General features: G+C 44.3%; 1 protein-coding gene across 4 annotated transcripts in view; it reads left to right on the forward strand.

Moving 5' to 3' along the window:
• ERG (ETS transcription factor ERG) overlaps positions 1-20,465 on the forward strand; it is a 174,789-nt gene that overhangs the window by 80,403 nt on the left and 73,921 nt on the right. Inside the window, exon 1 of one of the 4 annotated variants that reach the window (XM_041734989.1) lies at positions 18,849-18,975. The exons of 2 other annotated variants lie outside the window; for them this stretch is intronic. In XM_041734989.1, the coding sequence (XP_041590923.1) occupies positions 18,886-18,975 (90 nt within the window). In that variant the 5' untranslated portion in view covers positions 18,849-18,885. Of the gene's footprint in view, positions 1-18,848; positions 18,976-20,465 lie in introns of those variants that run through there. One more of the 4 variants, XM_041734991.1, reaches the window with a different exon arrangement.

The following is a 20,465-nucleotide window of genomic DNA, read 5'->3' on the forward strand; positions in this document are numbered from 1 at the left end:
ATAGTAGACATGCCATAATAGAGTCACCACCGGGGGTCCATTCAATGGTTCAAGCAACATGTTGCTTAAAATTTTAGCTGCTGAACTCAGCTGCATTTTCATGAGCTCAGAAAACCAACAATTTTGAAGATCTAAAGAAAAACCAAGATGGAGGACTGTGAGGTACTCACTGTCACCTCCCTCGCCTTTTCTATGCGTGAATGAATGCATGTCTGCAATGGCGAGTTACAGCTGGTTTCTGGAGGGGCCCTAGAGTGGAAGAAGTCAAGTGCTAGATTGAACCAGCTACTATAGCTGGTACATTTTCTACAGGAGGAGAGGAGGCATCTATTTTCTTTTAAAGATTTATTTATTTATTCATGAGAGACACACACAGAGAGAGGCAGAGACATAGGCAGAGGGAGAAGCAGGCCCCATGCTTGGAGCCTAATGTGAGACTCGATCCCGGATCCTGCGATCATGCCCTGAGCTAAAGGCAGATACTCAACCGCTGAGCCACCCAGGCGGTCCCCATCTATTAAATTATCATATCTTTTGTTTGTGATGAACATGCCCAGTAAGAAGCAAGCCTTTATTAGATGTCTGTTCAATAATGAATAACTGTCTGCCTGGGTAAAAAATGCCTGAATGAGTTCATTAATTGTGAGGTGATACTTGCTCATGTGTCATAGAGAATTCATTCATTTCATTCAATGAGTGATTATTGACTTCTTATATGCACTGTATTGTGTTAGTTGCCCCTCAAAGTTATGAGGGAAGTTGCACTTTTTTGATCAGAAGACAGAGGTATTACTATGTGTTGAGACCAGTGTCTTGAATGCCCCTGGGTCACATGTGGACGCCTAATGTTAGACACAGGCATGTGTGTCCTAAAGAACCTGCCCATGTTTGGGAAGGTGGGGTGATCATGGGGCTGTCCAGAATATAACTGTGATGGGAACATTTGTGAGCATGTGCCTGATATGTGCACATGTCTCTGCCAAGGCTGTGATGGGAGATGCTTTCCATTTGAAAACTAGAGGCAGAAATACGGTTCTTGGAGCCTGCGTTCCGCTACATGACACCTGTCCAGATGGGGTAAAGCCAAGCAGTGCTTTCATTTTCACTAAGTGGCAATACCCATTAGTGTTTATATGTCCAAACTTTGCCTCACATCACCTCAGTGTTCAGGCATTAGAGTCCCTTATGCAAAAAGTCTTTCTGGGCACAAAGAAATGAAGAGTTGGGTTTAATGAATTACAATGGGCACTACGTGTTTCTCTTTTGTTGTTACTGCAGCCCCTCCTTTGAAACTTCAGGGAGGCTAGAACTTAATCTTCTAAGACATATACTGGTATCTGATGTACTGGTTCACACTGACAGCTTCCATAATCATCAGTGAATCAGGCAGCTCTTACTCTACTGTAATTACTGTATAATAATCCTATAGTAGTATATAGTATCATATATATATAGTAATATAGTATATAATAGTAATATTTAATACCCATCTGCAATGGGTATGATGTGCTAGGACATTTTTGTTAATAGGAAGTTCTTTGTATTTGATTGCAAGACAATCTGCTTTATAATAAAGTTTATAAAATAAAGTTTATAAAATAAACTTTATTTTTTATTAATTATTATTTTTAAAGATTTTATTAATTCATTCATGAGAGACAGAGAGAGAGGCAGAGACACAGGCAGAGGGAGATGCAGGCTCCCTGTAGGGAGCCCGATGCGAGACTTGGTCCCAGGACCCCGGGATTACACCCTGAGCCGAAGGCAGACACTCAACCACTGAGCCACCCAGGTGTCCCTAAAGATTAACTTTAATAGCAATTAACAACCAACTTATCTAAGCCAGATAATAAAACTGGATTTCCTATTGAAATTTTAAGTTAAGATTTTAAGTTTAGCAAACATAGTATTTAGCTTAGTGATAAGCCTTACTGTTTAAGGCATTATATATAAGCCAAAGAAAATGTGATCTTTCATAAAACCTAAAGTATTCTGTTATCTTGGTAACTTTAACTGATTTTCAATGTAACGGTTTATGAATTTGGTCTAATGTTGTTTCTCCTGCACCTAGCACAGTGCCTGGCACGTGAAGTGCTACCCTGTAAATGTTTGCTGAATGAATGAAAACATGAACACATGACCAAATGTGTATTGAAATCTTTGCCTAAGTGGAGCATGTCTCCAGCCAGTATATATGAACAAAAGAAATCTGACTTGGTTCCTCTCCTGCAAAAACTATGATCTAGTTTTTTTTTTTTTTTTTTTTTTTTTTTTTTTTTTTTTTTTTATGATCTAGTTTTTAAGGAGTCAAAGGAAAGCCAGCCACGACTTTTATTTCGGAGTCCAAAAGTTAGATGAAACTTGATTGGTCCAGTGTTTCTCAACCAATTTTACTTGAGGTCCGTACACTCTTAATTGTTCTTAGGATAATTAAAAGGAATTCTTAAAAGAACTAAGATTTTGTTGGGAAGAGAATATACATGAACCTGTCATAATTTGCCTCACAAATGTTGGTTGGAAAAAATACTGAAGAAATTAAATTTTCATTTCCATTGGCTGTTTTTTTTTTTAACTTCTAACATTATTTTCAAACAAATAACATTTTGAGAGATTTAAAGATCTTTGTGAAGACATCTCCCCACATGATGATGACTTTCATTAGAATGTGAACCAGACATTTGTTCCCTCAGTGGTACGAGCAGAAAAATTCTTAGAAGAATCAGGGCACTGTCAGACAAAGGCGTTTACGTGGAAAGTTTGTAAAAATTAGTATCATTCTGACAGTGTAAGGCTCTCTGGTTGCTGTAACCAGGAGTTTATGTAATTTTGGCATAAACTCAAGCACTTTTGGAAACTTTACTAACTCTATAAGGCAAATAGTGAGCCATATAATGCCCCAAAGTGGCAAAAATTTTGTTAAAAACAGTGTCTATACGTAGTGTATTAGTTTCCCAGGGCCGCTGTAACACATAACCACAAACCGGGTGGCTTTCAATAACAGAAATTTATTCTCTTGCGGTTTGGGAGGCCAGACATCCAAAATCAGCGTATGAGCAGAGTCAGTTCCTTCTGGCAGCTCTGAGGGAGAGTGGGTCCCATGCCTGTCCCAGCTTCAGATGGCTGCCCGCATTCCTTGGCTTGTAACCACATCCCCTGAACCCCTCCTCTGTCATCTCATCACCCTGTCTCTGCATCTGGCTGCTCTCTCCTCTCTGGTCCCTTGCTGGGGTGCTCTTGTTGGATTTAGGTTCTGCCCTCATCTCATATGATCCTGCCCCGCCCCCAGTCCTTGCCTTCATTACATCAGTAAAGACCCTGTTTCCAAATAAGCCCACATCCTGAGGTTCCAGGTGGGCATGGATGGGGGCACCATTCAGGCAGGAAGGAGACAAGGCAGGCCTTGAGGTTGGCAGCCTCTCTTGGGCTTTGGAAACACAGGCAGCCACTCATCGATAATCCTCACAACCAAGTGCTGATGCTAGGATTCCGGCATCATGCTTGTGTGTAAGTGCCATTGGGGAATATTCAACTGCAGTTGGTTTCAGGAAAAGCATGTACAGCTCTGGAGAATGAATGGCAGCCCTCACACTGTTAAATCCAGTGTGATGATCAAAATCACAAATCACTGTAAGGCAGGCGTTCACTCTACAGCTGTTTCAGTTTCACAAGATACTCGGTGTGATGCTGTGGTTTCTCCTTATCTCAGAGTTTTACTTGGTGGATGTCAAGAAGTGCAGCAAGTTTGGTGCCACCACAGGGCTCATCAGTGTCACATGGGGAACTGGCTTCACCAGCAGTGTAGACTCATGGATGAGTATGCTTTTTACATCATATATATATATATATATATATATATATATATATATATATATATATATATATATATATATATAATTCCTGTGGCTTTTTTTCTGTAAAGTCCTCAAGTTGAACCTCCACAGCCCTAAGACTAAGCTCATCAAAAATGATTTCATTTTTGTCTTCTGGTTTTGATACCTGCTGAGTTGTAGACATAGAGGATACTGGCCCAGAAACATGAACTGCCCCCTCAGCGTCCTGGTGTCATGTCTTGTGACATGAATCTGTCACTAAACAAAGAAGGGAGTTTCATCTTAGCCATAATGATGAAGGCTCCGCAAGATTTTTCTTGGGGAAGACGTGCAAATTTAAATCAAGAACCAGTCAGGAGCTCTTGTTGTGTTGTTCATGTGCACCTTTGTCTACTCGGAGTGCACTTGATGGCTCCTTGGGGATGAAAAGTTGACCAGCCCATCTTCACTTGGCCTCTGGCTGAGACACTGGAAAGCTTCCAGTGGGAGTAGGAGAACTGGACATCCAGAATCTTCTGCTTCTACCTCATGTAGCTGCAAACACAGAGGTGGCATAAAGCCTTGTGAGGCAAGGGTAAGTCCCACTGGGTGTCCTTCACAACTCCTGCCCAGCAGTGGCAGGAAAAGGCACTGTGGAGATGCAAATGTAGACCATGAAAGCATGCTCTCCTGGCTGTGGCTGCAAGAGTGTGTCCCTGTGGCAGTAGTAGTGCCCAGCGGATGCCAGTGCTCTCCTGTTCTCTCTCATTCTGTTATGAGAGGCCAGCGTGAGTGACTCGTGTCCTGTAAGCTCAGCCCTGTCATGTACAGACACATCTGCGAGGCCTCAAATATCATGACTTACCCATTGGAAGAAAGAAACTGAGTTCAAGGGATAAGATGAGATTAAACGTTAGCCTGAAGTATTTAGAGAGCTGTCTTTGGCTATCATGAAGACTGGATTGAAACCTCAGGAGAGAGATTTGTGTAGAACATGCTAAGTGACTGTTCTCATGTTTCCCCTTTTATTATTTGTTTATTTTTTAGAATCTGAGGCTTTAGCTCACTAGCAGACTGGTTGGTTATATAGAACATCTGTCCTTTATATCAGTTTGTACATGTACTTACATATTCTTGTATACATATTCTGTAGGGTATATTATGTACCCGCCTTGGTTTGGAGCCACCTCTAAGTCACGGGGCCTTATTCTTTATTTATTATTAATACCATGTCCATAAACACAATCCAGTGGCCCCCATATAAAAGAATGTTCCAAGGATGCCTGGGTGGCCCAGTCCGTTGAGTGTCCGGACTCTTGGTTTTGGCTCAGGTCATGATCTCAGGTTCATGAGATCGAGCCCTGCTTCAGGCTCTGTGGTCAGCATGGAATCTGCTTAAGACTCTCTCTCCCTCTCTCCCTGCCCCTCCTCCTGACTCGTGCATGCTCTCTCTCTAAATATACATAAAAACAAATCTTTAAAGAATGCTCCAGAAAGCTATTGCCTGAGTGGTAAGTGATGTCAGAGGTTTCTCTTCAGTGTTGGGAAACTTACTTTCACCGGAGGGTCCCCTAACCACGCAGTGTTCTTCGTGGGCCACTTGGTTAGCCCCATCGGTTACAGCATGTGCTGATAAAGGCAAGATCACAGGTTTGCTGTCCATGAAAGCTAGTAACTTCTCAGAGATTAAAAAAAAAAAATCTCCCTTTGTGACCACAAGATACATTCACTCATGCAGTTGCCCGCGTGGTTGCAAGAGAGGAATCGAGTGCAAGGGGCCAGCTCCATGCAAATATGCCTACTGTTGGACAAAAGAAAAAGGGGAAAAAACCCCACCCCATTCAGGTCGTGTTGCTGTTAGCAGACGTGTTCCTGCATGAAAGCAGCTAAGCCCACCTCCCCTAAAGCTAGGGATTTGATTTAAAAGTGCCTGGAGCGACTGTTCACGCTAGCGACCTCCGCGGGCTCCAGCCAAGGTCCAGGTTACCTGAGTTACGAGCAGAGCCGTGACCCACCTCTCCCCCGGCCTTTGTCATCAGCGCACATCTGCAGAAAGAGGCCGTTTATATGGAATTCAAATCTGGTTGTTTAGTCTACAAGGAGGAGGGGAGGATCCTGTCTCTTTAATGTTTATAACGGTTGGACAGAGCTTGTCGGGTGAAGGTTAATTGCTCTCCGGTTTAAGCAGTTGTGCCCAGATGGGTTATCAGAGCTGAACACTCGTTACAAGATTAATCTCATTTCCGACAAGACTTCCCTTTCCTTCAACTGATTTTCGCCCAGCCATTGGAGCTGTCATCAGCCGTTAAAAGAAGGGCGGATTACTCTGGGATAGGAGCGTGGTATGCAGCGAAACAATGCAGAGCGCTGTCATATCTTGGGGAACATCTTTAGGAGAACACATTTCAGGGGTGTTACAAGGATCAGGCTCGTAAACAGCCAGGACAATTGGGCCACTGACGCCCGCGTTCCCCTGCAGAGGCCCGAGGCAGAAGCGGTTGCCTCCCCACTGCCAGGACGCAGCTCTTGTAATACAGAATGACATGTTGGGATATGTCCCCTGCTGAAGATTTTTTTAAAAAAATTATCCTCTGATCAGATCTTCATTCTTGTGGTCCTCCACCTGGGCAGCGGGGGGTTTGTTCGCTGCATCCACGATGAATTCCTGCGGCAGCAGGCACCTGCAGGGAGGTGCCTTCGTTTAATCCCCGTGCCCATTTCAGACTTTGGTTTGATTTTAGAGTTCGTCGCATATTTGCCCAAAGACAGTAGGCAGATTTTTTCTTTGTTGGATGACAGGTAGCTTCGTTTCTTTGGCTTGTCTCAAGAAGTTCTGCCGGAAGCATGGCGAACAAGCAATACCACTTTATCCCTTTGGGGCTTGGCATGTGGGAATCAACTCACATATTTGCGCCCGATGTGTTGGACACCCATGGGACGGTCAGCACAAGAGGGTACGTGAAGCAGGGACAGAGGGACTCATGCAGCGCTCCCGATTGAGTGGGGATGGGAGGTGTGACAGACAAATAGGACTCAGTGGGACAGTGATGATAGAGTACATCAGGGGTGAGAAGTGTGGGGGACACACCGAGTGGCAGGGGGTGGGGGGCTCCAGTGTTGATAAGGTGATTGGAGATGGCTGTCAGGCGAAGACAGAAAGGAAATGTGAGAACCAGGGTTGCATATCCCGTGGGAGAGTGCACAGAGGGGGAACAGTAGGGGCAAAGGCCCTGAGGCAGGGACAGGCTTGGGTGGCTGGGAACAGCGACTGTACTTGTGTGGCCACTGGGAAGAGGAGCTGAACACAGGTGGCAGGCATCGTGGCCTCTTGTGACCTAATTCCTCAGAGGCAGCAGTGCGAAGAACCTCCTACCTAACAAAGGGCTCCATCTGTGTGTCGGGTGTAGCCAGCTGCAGCCTTCCATTGGATGTGACAAGACTGGTGAGTGCCTTGGCCATGGAGTACCAGTGGAAAGGGGGTGTGTGTGCCCCTTTCAGGGGCCCAGAGTTAAAAGCATGAAGAGAAACATCAATTAGGTCGCTGTCCCTTCTTCCATCTTATGTCCTGTACGTTGTGTCTTTTCACGGGCTGAGCTAGTTTCAAAACCTCTTCGCAGCCACTTCAGTCCCAGGCCATTTGGTGCATTGTGCTCAATAGTTAGACATTCTCTTTGGAAGCAGGCAGCTGGGTCAGAATTCTGGGGTTTCCTAACGATATGCTCTAGGCAACTTAGTCAATGTGTGAAGGCTCAGTAACCCCATCTCTACAATGGGTGTGACAGTAGCTCCTCCTCTCTGAGGAGAGAGTGCAGGTCCCATGCATGAGTTCACCCAGGCACTTAGCGCCCCTGCCACACTGTGACCATGTTGTTCACATCAGTGGTTATTGTCTTGAAGTCCTACAGTGTCTATGTTTCCTTTACCTAGACTTGTCCATTTCCCTGTCCTAGTCCCTCTCAGGGAGAGGATAAATTATCATTAAGCCTGGAGATAATTTTTTTGGTTAGAGATTTTATTTAAGATTTTATTTATTTATTTGACAGAGAGAGAGAGAGAGAGAGAGCACAAGCAGGGGGAGGGGCACAGGGAGAGGAGAAGCAGACTCTGCGCTGAGCAGGGAGCCGGATGCGATGCGGGGCTTCATCCCAGGACTCCAGGATCATGATGTGAATTGAAGGCAGATGCTTAACCAACTGAGCCACCCAGGCACCTTGGTTAGAGACTTATTACATTTCCTCTAAATAAAAATGAGGGAGCTAAGCTTTCCATTTCCCTGTCCTTCCTCTCCTCTCTCCTGCTCAGCACAAGTGCAGCTGCCACTTGTGCCATGTAGTGCTGTTACAGTCCCATTGCCCATATTCCTTATGCTTCACCTTTCACCCCTTATGCTACACACTTACCCCATAGCTGGAAACCTGCACTTCCCACCCCACTTCACCCATATTGCCCATCCCCCACTCCTGCCCCTTTTCACTCTGTTTCTTTATTTGGAAAAGAAGGGACAGCCACCACCTTCTACACAGCCAGGACTCTCTTGGTTTTCCTGTGGCCTTGTAAGAGCAGGTGTTTTATCTGTCCTACTAGCCATCACGTGATTGATGAGATTTTGCTCAAACCCTCAAGATGCGTGTAGTTTTCAGGGTAAAAAGCTGAGGAGGAGAGGAGAGGCAGGGTGAGATTTGGAATCGTTGCTGTGGAATCTGTCCTGGGCCTCGGACGGATGATGGCACTTAAGGCAGAGCATAGCCCCCACCTGGGGACCCAGCTGGGCTCGGAGACCCAAGAGCTCCTGGCATGAGAAGGAGATGGCATAGCCCAAGACACTCAGCCAGAGGGCAGACAGCAGGATGTCAGAACACCTGGAAAGGTGGCGCCTACTGGGTTCCCATTTCTTGGCTTTCTCCTTGAGACATTCACCATTTCCCAGAGGTGTCCTTCTATGAATATACAAACCTTGAGTCCTTTGGGGACAGTCAGGCTGAGAGAAGTGACAGGAAATTGACAGGCATGACCATTTTTGTCAGTGGATTCCAGGACCAACAATGGGGCTTGCCTCTCACAGTGACTCAATGGGTGACTCACACATCGGCAAGAAATGCCCTCCCACATTTCCCTGCTTATGGGAAGGAAACACTCCTTAAATACAGATTTGCTCATGAGTAGACTCCTAGCCATTCTTCTGGAGCCTAGCTCCACTCTGATGCCATCCGAGAAAGAGTCAATGGGTTCATTTTCCTGACTTCCTTCTTTGAGGTTATGAATCTATCTGTTTTAAAAATTTATATATGTTTAGTTCCAAACTCACCCACTTATATCACAGGTAGAATTTAAGTGAGCTTTAAAATAGTTATCGATTTCATACATTTAAGTACAGCTCCATTTCACAAAATGGCAGCATCCCCAAACTCCGTCTTCCCCACAACCTCCCACCTGGACTGTTTTCTCTGTGGCCACAAAGTTGAAGGACATTTCCTCCTGGATATTTGTAAATACTTCTTGATTTCTGACACTCCCAAATTTGAGTCAGTTTCCCATACGTCAGGGCAGGATTAAGTTTGAATCATTCCTATATCACCACTCACTGATACCTAAAATAAATGTTTTCTTATTTAAAGTATTTTTCAAAAAAAAAAAGAGAGAATTGTTTTATATAGAGAATTGAATGTAGGATCATGTTAATATAAAAAGGGGGCGGGGGCTCAGCATCCCAAAGAACAATGGAAAGCTGAACAAGTCAAATGAAGGGGTTTATGCTAAAGATCAACAATTTCATCAAGCCCTCACCTACTTGGACTGAATGTGATTAACGGCAAGGTGGGTGCTGGATGGATCGGAAAGCGAATTTAGGAAACTGCTCACTGTGGTTCAGTTCAGTACACAGTGTCCTTTGCAGTACCTGTGCTGTGTCCTGACTTACGGGATCTGAGTCACAAATTTATGTTTGAGAGGTAAGGAGCACATCTCTACTCAACCTGAGCAGCCTGGGGTGCATCAGAGGGAGAAGACTGAGCTTCTTGGGTGTCAGGCCTCAGGTTCGGAAATGGCTACAATTAGAGCTTTCAGATCAGGACCTTGGTGCTTCTCACCTAAGAGAGTGCAGGCCCCAATCTCCTCCTGCCCCAGCCGAGAGAACTAGCTGTAATCCCCTGGCCACATGCCTGCTCCGGGGCCTCAGGGTGTGGACCCCACCAGATCCGGCCAGCTCATGTTCTTGGTTCACGGGCATGTTACCTCCCTAGTGTGGATCCACCTCTAGACTTGATGCTGTCTTTTCAAGACACGGCTTGGTGTGCCACTCACCTGCAGGAAAACCTTTTCTGGCCCTCCATCACCTGTAACAAATACCTAACTGCTCAGTGTGCAGGTGGGGCCATCTGAGTCTCAGACCAGGGGCACTGTGCCCCTTACCACCTGTGACCCTGGCACCATGTTAGGATTCTTCAGCATGGTGGGCACTTTCTGCTCTGCTCATGTCTGCCCATAAAGCCCTTCTCATCCCCTAAAAGCTTAACTGTGGTGTCACTTCTCTGTGAGGCTGCTTGTTTTATACACTGAACTCCCGCCTAAGAGCATGGTTGGAGGAAGGGGTCTGTGACTGTAGGATGATTTTAATGCCACTGTTACAGAAGAATGGACATGCAGAGAATTCTAGCCCTTGTCATTCTACCCACTGGCTGTGGCAGAGCAGTATTCATCTTTCTTGGGAGGGAGTACGTTTGGTTCTGCTACTCTGGGTTCTTGAAAATGGCACCTAGGTTTTAGTGGGAACTGTCCAGCCATTTTTATGAGCAGAGGTACAGTGAGGCCACCATTGTCCAAAGGCACTCCCATTAACCCCCTTTTGGGATCCATTCTGAGGCTGGGGCTCCCTTAGAGTTAGGAAGCATGTCCTGCAATTTCTTCTCACATTCATGTGCTGTAATGAGCGCCATATCACTCATTCTGTGCAGAATACAGACAGGAAACATGGAATTGGTCATGTTTGGTGGGATGTGATCCACATATATGACCAATTCTTGAGTATAGTCACTAGAGGAAGAAAATTCAGAGCAGTGGTAGCAAAGACGATCCAAAAATGGCACACAACTCACCCCAATTATTTCTACTTCATTTCAAAACTTTTTTTGGAAAAAATTTTAAGTTTATAGAAGAGTTACAAAGATAACGTGGAGAGTTCCCAGATCCCTTTACCTAGTTTCCCCTTGTGTTAATGTCTTTCATAACCAGGGTACATTTGTCTAAACTGAGAAATTGACCTTGATACAACTTTACTGTCCGGGAGTCAGGAAGCCTGGCTCACACACCAAATCCAGCTCACAGCTTTTTTCTTTGTATAGAAGGTTTTGCCGGAACTTAGCCACACCCACTGACTGACATGTTGTCTTTGACCACTTTCACACTGTAGTTTCAAAGGAGACCACATGGCCGACAAGGCCAAAAATATTTACCACTCTTCTTGATAGAAAATGCTGCTACCTCCTTTTATTTTAAGATTTTATTTTTTTTTTATTTGAGAGAGAGAGAGAAGAGAGTGGGGGGGGCAAACAGGAGGGGAAAAGCAGAGAAGGAGAAGCAGGCCCCCAGTGAACAGGGAGCCCGATACAGGCCTTGATTCAAGGACCCCGGGATCATGACCTGAGCCCAAGGCAGATGCTTAGCCTACTGAGCCACCCAGGCACTCTGCTACCTCCTTTTAAATAAACTATACACCTTATCCAAATTCCCCCAGTTTTCCACTGGTCCCTTTTCTGAAGCAGGTCACCACATTGCATTGGATTCCTGGGCTCTGGAACAGTGTCATGCTCTTCCTCGTCTTTCATGATCCTGACTTATGAAGAGCGTTGCTCAGGCATGTTGTAGAGAGTGCTTCATTGGGGGTTTGTCCCAGGTAGGTGGAGGTTGTCGGTACTTAGGAAGAAAACACCCAGGAGGTGATCTCATGCATCAGATCACATGGGTACATGATGGCAGCCTGCCTGCCGGTGAGGTTGACCTGAATCATTGGCAAAGGTAGTGTCTGGGGAATTAAGCTCCATCTCTGAAAGGGGAAGCATCAAAGATTTTGTGGATATAGATTAACATAACAGTAATCAATACATATTTTGCAGGAGATACTTTGAGGATGTTCAGATACCCTGTTTTTTCCTTGAAGCACCAGCCGCTAATTGTAGCACCTGTTCATACATCGTGCCCACAGGAGTTTGGACTGTGGGCTTCTGAGGGTGATTTTCTATTTCCCTCATTCCTTCTGTGTTTATCCCTTGGATTTTTCTGTTAAGAAGAGTTGTCTTTTCTCCCTCATTTATTTATTTACCTCATTCCATTATTTGTTCATATTTGGATCTTTCTTTCACTCTTTGGGTTGTAATCCTATTGTCTTGTTACTTATTTTGTTGTGTATCTTGTTCCAACTTTTACCACCACATCGGGAACTCTCAGGTTGGTTCCTGTGTGCTATTGACGTGTCTCTGACTCTTTTTGTTTTGTTTTGTTTGAGCACTTCCTCCGTTTAATTTTGAAGTACCTTTTTGTTGACCGTTATGTCTTGAAAACACCTCATGCTTCACAACCCCAGCCCATGGGGCACCGGGGTGGCTCAGTGACTGAGCATCTGCCTTTGGCTCAGGTTGTGAATCCCGGGGTCCCAGGATAGGGTCCTACATCAGCGTCCCCACAGGGAGCCTGCTTCTCTCTCTGCCTGTGTCTCTGCCTTTCTGTCTGTGTCTCTCATGAATAAATAAATAAAATCTTTTTTAAAAGAAGCCCCAGCCCAGAAGGAGGTTGACAGGTTCGCAGGTCCTGGGTATCCCACCCCTGGGTGGCTGCTGCCTGCCCCTCATGGGCTCTGCTGGCCAAGAGCTGAGGGTCAGCCTGAGGGGCCGCATGCAAGTATGCAGATGAGGCTGCAGAGCTCATTTCCTTTGGGCCCTGCCAGGGTTCCTCAACATGGGAAGACAGGAGAGCTGAGCTCGGTGGACACCTAGACATGGCCGATAAACTTAGTCCTGCAGGTGTGAGCACAGAGTTAGCCCACGTACAGCCACTTCCCCCTAAGGTCCTGAGAGAGAGAAGCTGCATTAGTAGCTGTGACTTCTTTTCTCTCCCTGCCATTGCAGTTCAGGAGTGTCTTTTTCAAGAGGTTCGCCTTCTTTCCTTTCCCTCCAGACTCTCAGAGCTCCATCTCCCACGTCCCAGGCCTCAGGCTCTCTGAGGAGCCCTGCTCAGTGTGGGTCAATCGTGAGGGCCGCAGACAGGAGCCGTACGTGGAAGCCTCACTCAACTCACTTAGAACCTATCGTGTCTCTGTGGGTGAATCAGAGAGTTAGAAGTTACAAAGAACAGGCTCACAGTCAACCATTGGGAACACAACCCATGTCTTTATAAACCCGGTATCATAAAATCTATTCTCTGTCTAGATGGAGGGGTTGAGGGATCCCTGGGTGGCGCAGCGGTTTGGCGCCTGTCTTTGGCCCAGGGCGCGATCCTGGAGACCCGGGATCGAATCCCACATCGGGCTCCCGGTGCATGGAGCCTGCTTCTCCCTCTGCCTGTGTCTCTGCCTCTCTCTCTCTCTCTGTGACTATCATAAATAAAAAAAAAAAATTAGATGGAGGGGTTGAAGGATCACAAAAGATAATGATCGAAAGGTGTTCATTAAACTGCAAAGTGCTCAACCTATAATCCGGTAAATGACTTTGGGTAAAGGCTAATCTAACATCCATTTCATGGAGTGCCAGCACACAATCTATTATATGAGGACTTAAGATAGCCTATCAGAGGGTGTCAACTCATCCACAGGCAGATACCACACAGGATGTATGTACACTCGTAAGACTGGACTATAAGCTAGGGAAGGTCAAGGTGACTCGGTGCTGCAGCAAATGCATGGGAATGGATGTTGGGTTTCTCCACACCTCGGGCACTACATGGCCTCAGCTCTCTGGTTTATATATTCATTATAGCTTAGTTTGTATCAGTGGATACCTGTGTGTGACACATAAACACTGAAGATTTTTAAAAATATATGTTATTTGTAGGAAGACCACAGAATATGGAGCTCAGTGATGAAATCGTGTACGTAGTTCCATTGCTTGATTTAAATATTAGGGTAAGGGAAAACAAGAAAGCCAGGAAAGTAATGACCATACCATGGTTCTCAGGTGGAGGCAGCTGTCTCTTATCTCCCACGTGGGGTGGTGCTCAGGGAATGTGTGGCATTTGGGTTGCCATGCCATGACCATGGAGGGAGTGCTCTGGCCATCAATGGACAGAGCCAGGGATGCCTTAAATGTATTATGTAGTTCCATGTAATTGAGGAAGACCATCTTCCCAGAAGTCTACTGGTTTCTCCTGCTGAAATGGTGATGTCTGTAGAGCTCATGAGGGAATGATAAACTGCTAGAATAATTAAAAAGACTGATGTCTAATTCTTCTGAACATATTTGGTGACACTGAACATTTATGTTCTATCCTAGTTCTGCTTCCCCAAGGAAATCCACCACACTTCATAGTGAACATCAAATCTAATTAAGGATCCTAAGCAGATAATGAAATTACTCAGTGACCAAACTGTAATTAGCTTTCTGCAAGTGAAAAAAGTGAGTTTCCCCTCCTTGCTTAATTCTATTTAATCCCCTTTTTCCTGAATTGAACAATAAGATAAAAAGTCTGAGCATTCATTGGCCAATAAAAGTGAACATGATTCAGAGCCCCATCTATTTGTTAATGATAGGCTGCAGTTCCTTTTCTGACTGCACTTGCAAATATTGTTATTACATAAACGTGTTGTGGAGAATAAGGATTGGCCCAGGAAAGGGAACCCCTTTTGGATTTTTCAGGGTCTGAAAAGCCCCCCAGACATAAGAGGCTTCTAACAGATCCTCCCTGGAAACCCAGCCCATCCCATCTTCTCTGGTGGCCTCTTGTTAATCTATAATCTGGACTCACCCAATACTGTGCTCAATGGAATCTTCTACTGTTAGGATGGCAACTTTAATAGACTGTCTTAGAAACAGAAATGTAGAGAATATAATGGTGTCAATGTTGAGTGTACTTCTGATTTTCCACTTTCTATGCTGAGAGCTGGCTCATTTTCATTTGATTCCTGGTACAAGGTTACGCTGAAGAAGCAGTTTGCCAGATGTAATTATAAAATGTAAAATGTTGGGGAGAAGAGATGCCACTGCACAGTGAGGCCAGGGTATACTATTTCTGTGTCTCCTCAGCTTTCCAGTGTGTCAATGTCCCATGTGTATTTGGTAAGGTAAAGACCGTCATGGCAGGAAAAGAAACACAGGGAACACTTATAAGTAAATTATTTTAAAAATTATATTAATGGAAATGATTTGGAAAAAAAAGAAGATCTATGACTTTGTTTCATAGCTTAGCTAGAACTGCAGACCAGGACACAGAATCCCTGATGGTCCTTTCTTTCTGCTGGTCATCTGTCCCATTCCCCTGTATAAGTTACCTTGCTCTCACGAACTTCAATTCAATTCAATCTAAATAACAAGAACAGCAGTGGTACTAGTGGCAAACACAGGTACTTACTGTATGCCCAATGTATTAATTGTCTCATAGATTGGAATAGGTAAGACAAGTGGATACAGTTGCTATCCTCATATCACACATGACAACACAGAGCTATGGAAAGGGTAAGTCACCAAGCAAGGCTGCACTAGATGACTGTGTTGAGTGACTGTGTGGTTGGCCCTGAAGACATAGAAGCGAGTCAGATATGTCCCTGCCCTCCAGGAGCTTACAGTTTAATGGCCTGAAACAGACGGATAAACCATGAGGTGCAACAAAGTTGTACATAAATTGTAAACACCAGTATGCAACACAAATGATCATCTTACAAAGACAAATTCTGAGGGAAATCATTGTAACACTAATGCAGGTGTTGATACTTGCAATGTGTAAAGATTTTATTAAATCCAAGTGAGATGGGGTGTGTAAACATGCTCTATGAACTGCACAACAGGAGGAAGTATGAGGCTTATAATTCTGACACTAGCATTGCCTCATTAACTTTAACAGTAAGCATCTACATTTATTTCCTTTCTCACATAAAAGCAAGACATGCTTGCAAGCTGCCCGTAAATTTACTTTCATACTCCTTGGTTTGTTCAAAAATAAATATGAAAAGTCATTTATTATATCAAAAAATGCATTTATTACAAATTAATATTACCTACAAGAAAAATGTTTCACAGTATTTCCTCAAAGGGAAAAAAAGAAAATTGCTCAAAGCTATAAATACAGTGATTCTAGGGGAAAACAGAATGAAGATAATTATATCCATATGTACTCAGTGATTTTTCTAAGAAAGCTGGATCTTCTTGAAGCTTTAGAGCCCAGCTCCCATAGATCATGTTTATGAGCATTGGTGGCTGAATTTCTATGACATGGCATTCAGAGAGATGGGAATGTTTTTTTACAATAATGACATACAACTTGCAGGTAGATAGAACCCTTGCATCTTCTTACAAGAGGTCCTGAAGTTGTGTCACAGTGCGTGGCACAGAGTGACGAGTCAGTAAATGTTTGGTAAGTGAATTACTGAGTTCCTAGATGGATAGATTTAATATTTTTTAAAAAATGTATGGCCAGAGTCTGAAGGCGAGCATCAGTTCTATTGGGGCCCCAGGTTTGTGTTCCAGTTGGACAAGGGGCTGGAGGCCTTGCCTTCCAGTCACATTTTCAGAGTGGGCACACCACTTTGGCTGAGATAGCATGTTTATATGGGGTAGCTGGATGGGGTGTTATGTGAACTGAAGAGCTCGCTCCCCCCAGCCAGCCAAGACCCCCCCTTGGGTGGCAGTTGCCAAAGGGGAAATCAGAATGTTCCATTCTTGCCTCTATCATGACATTTTTTTTTTTTTTTTAGCATCATTAACTATGCTCATTGGGGCACCTAGGGTTCCAGAGTCATTCCATGGGTCTTGCCAAGGAAAAGATCTTTAGGAATTGAGTCTGGCACTAAAGGAGTTTGGAAATCTTTGTTTAATTTTTGTTGTTAGAAAACAAAATTAAGCTCACAGTATCTATTCCGTGTTAACCCTGGGTAACATCCAGAGAAGCACACGTTTTCCTTTACGTAGAGCTGCAGGGAAGCTCAGCAGGCCCTACAGCAGCCCCATGGGAGAGGGTAAGAAGTCAGGCAGGGCCTTGCCAGTCAGAAGATAAGAATTATTGATTGACCGACCTTCTGGGTAATGAGGAAGGTGTAGATCTGAAGGAACCACAAATCTCACTTCCCTGGCTCTCCACCACAGGCCTTTTACTGGAAGCACTGATAAGTCGCGACGTGGACAGAGTGGAGTTTACCTTTTTCCCCCATTGGCTGATGGCCAGCAAATGCTTTAAGAAGGCAGGAAGCTGGAGGGAGAAAAACAAAGGCTTGAGTAATTCCTAGAGTGGGTAACGGGCCATGAGGTGGGTACACATGTAGCCCCTGTAAGTGGATGACAGGTCTGCGCCCTGCACAGAAACACTGCCAACATGCTTGTGCATTTTGCTAATTTGGCTCACTTCTACTTCATATGCCTGAAAAGTATACATTTTGTTTCGATATGCAGACTTTACTTGGAATTAACCAACTGAACATGTACTGCTTTTCTGTTGTTTGGGTGCTGAGATAGAAGTAGTAATTTTTGGGAGGGCCAGAGTCAAGGTCCAAATTAGCAGATCTCTCGCTGGGCTCAGATCCAAGTCTTTTGAAATCGGCAATTTGATGAGAATACATTGGCAATTTCGAGACCCTTCGCTGTGGGTCTGTCAGGTTTCCCACGGACATCCTCCTGACCTCCCTTCTCTCCTCCTCCTCCTCCTCCTCTTCCTCCTCCACCTCTGCCAACACCCCTGCCTCACTGCACCTGACTTGTGAGCATCATGCACTTGTCCCTTGAAAATGTGTTTCTGATTTCAGATTTCGGTGTCTTTTTTTTAGGAAACCATATAATGTACAGAAGTCCTGGGGCCATAGGGGGTCCCTCCAATGCTCGCTTCTGAATGTACATACTTCCTCAGAAATGTTGACAGCACAAGCACTGACATTGATGCACCTCTTGCTGTTGGCTGTTGTGTGTTGGATCTCTCTGCTAAATACAAGGTAGCACAGTACATGTTTCTTGAGTTAGTAGAAAAGGAGGATTTTCCTGGAAAGTCAAATGATGTCAGCCATCCCTTGCCAAGATAACCTGCCTCTTCTGGTTGATTGGGAATTAATTTCATTGCTTAGGTCACTAACAGTGAATGCAAGAGTAGTCACTAAGAAAAACAAGCTCAGGACTTAAGGGCTTCTAGGAGCCAGGACACATTGGGAAGTTGGACTTTATTTAGGGGCAGCAGGGTGACACAGTGTGATTATTATTACTGTAAAGGAGCCCTTCTTTTCATTTTACACATGACCTTGTGATTTGTTGTGAGTTGTCCCACATTCAGAAGAGCCAGTAGTCCCAAATTAATGAAACGTACTGTCTGTCAAGTTGGCTAATACAAGTCGTGGCTCAGATACATGAGTTCATTCTCCATAGACACTGTCCCTGTTTTGGTTGTCATTGCCATTTTACCATATGGGGAATTGCCTGTCCTTAGATAGAATTTTCCAAACTCGGCTTTCTTTAAATTGCTGACTTTTATTTTTGTTTCCAACATATATCCCCTCTCTTTGGGCATTGGGTCTTCCAGGATTGTAAGCCCATGAGAAAGCCTTCTTAGGTATGCTGTGTAGGAAATTAAACCACTCCTGATAATGCAAAACAAATTAATTACATTTCCAAATTAATTTAAATGATAATCAAGTATGTACTTCACCTAAATAGGAGGGATATAATCCCAGACTAGATGAGGTGATTAATATTGTGAATGGAAAGGATGTGAGCCAATGGTGATCAGGATGGAGAGGCTATGGAAACATGGAAGTAAGAAGCCCATGTTTTGTGCAGAATGAAAGACAAACCCTGGATGGGGCATCCAGAGCCATCAGAAATGAGGTGCAGTCTTTGGATCCAATCTGAGCTTCCACAACCTGCCCCCACCTTGAATCATCCTTGGCCCTCTCCAACTCACAAGGATGGTCCTACTTCTGCAGTTTTTTTCATGGGTTCTTTACCTGAAAACGTTCCTCGCCATCTCAACCTGTCTTGTCCCTCCATTCTTCAAGGTCAGTGAACACCAATTCCTTCCTTCTCCCTTTCTCCTTCATCCCTCCTTCCTCCACCACCAAAGCAATCAACAAACTAGCACCCACATACTACAAAGTTACATGACAGATAATTACCATGTGTGCATTGAGTATGGGCACTTTTCCAAGCACTGGTGAAAAAAGTCACTGAAAGAAGGGAATCCCTGCTCTCATGGAGCCTGCATTCCCCCAGTCCTGATGAATCTGCTCTTCTTTTCTCCCAGGGTATTTTTTCCCTCTATTAAAGTAATTACAGTCTATCTAAAATAATTGATTCTGAAGACAATCCAGCTTTCTGTCACCACCACCAGTGCCTACTGTGGTTGTTTTGGTTGTAGTGGATGCCCAACTACTGATTATTTACATCAAATGCCTTTAAGAATCTTACTTATTTTATTTATTTTTGAGAACCTGTTTTAGAATGAGACATGACATTTTCACACAGTCTTCAGCAAGGAAATAAACAGGGAGGATCTTCCAATATCCAAGTATTGGAACTCATCCAAGAAATGAGTTGAGAACCTAAAATACCCTGGTTATTTAAAAAAAAAAAAAAAAAGAGTGGTCCTTGGCATTAATTGGAGAATGCCACTTCCCAATCCAGAGATGCACCAAGTGCATCAAGATGGGCATGCGAAGAGATGGGCCTGGAGTTCATGCCTAGGTTCTGCAGCCCTATGGCCCCAGGACCACTTTCTCAAGTTGGCCCTGCCCCCAAACCACAACCAGCTTGGCAGCGGGTAGGTGGTCTACAGCCTCCCCTCATTTTCTGCTGGTCTGTGGTCCCTCACCAGACCTTCTCCCATTTTGCCAGAAGACACAGCAACTTTCCAGAAGTCTCAGCTGAAAACAGATGTCGGTGGGTAGTCGGTAGCTAAGAGGGGATGGGCAGCCTGCTTCTTTAGTAGCTTCTGTCCAGTGCTGGAGTATCTGGGGGCCAGCACTCAGCAGCTGGGATATGTGGAATGCCATTCCCCCCTGACTCTTGGTTTTTGAAGCGCCTAAGTTGCAAATTTAACACATGGCTAAGTGCTATCTTCAGAGACTCAAGATTGGCTTGCCTTTTTTTTTTTTAATAACTCCTTTTTGTCAACTTATGGGAATCGCCAGTAGGCTTCATTTTTGTAGCATTTAGCTACTAAAAATATTTTCTTTATAAAGGACATTAATGGCCATAAGACTGTGGGTTACTTCAGAGAAGATGGACCATGTCCCAGCTGGTTTAAACCCCTGCAGCAATGGTCCTCAAACTTGTGGCTTCAGGACTCCTTTGCACCATTAAAAATGATTGAAGTTTCTAAGAAGCCATTGTTTATTTAGATATCTATTGACATTGACTGAATTAGAAACAAAAACTGAGATGTTTTTGAAGCATTATTTATGAATTCATTAAAAAACAACAGTAATAAACTCATTATGTGTTAGTGTAAAGAATACAATGCAGTGAGAAATAACTATAATTACCAAAA

Source organism: Vulpes lagopus, chromosome 20, assembly GCF_018345385.1.
Source record: "Vulpes lagopus strain Blue_001 chromosome 20, ASM1834538v1, whole genome shotgun sequence".
Lineage (NCBI taxonomy): Eukaryota > Metazoa > Chordata > Mammalia > Carnivora > Canidae > Vulpes > Vulpes lagopus.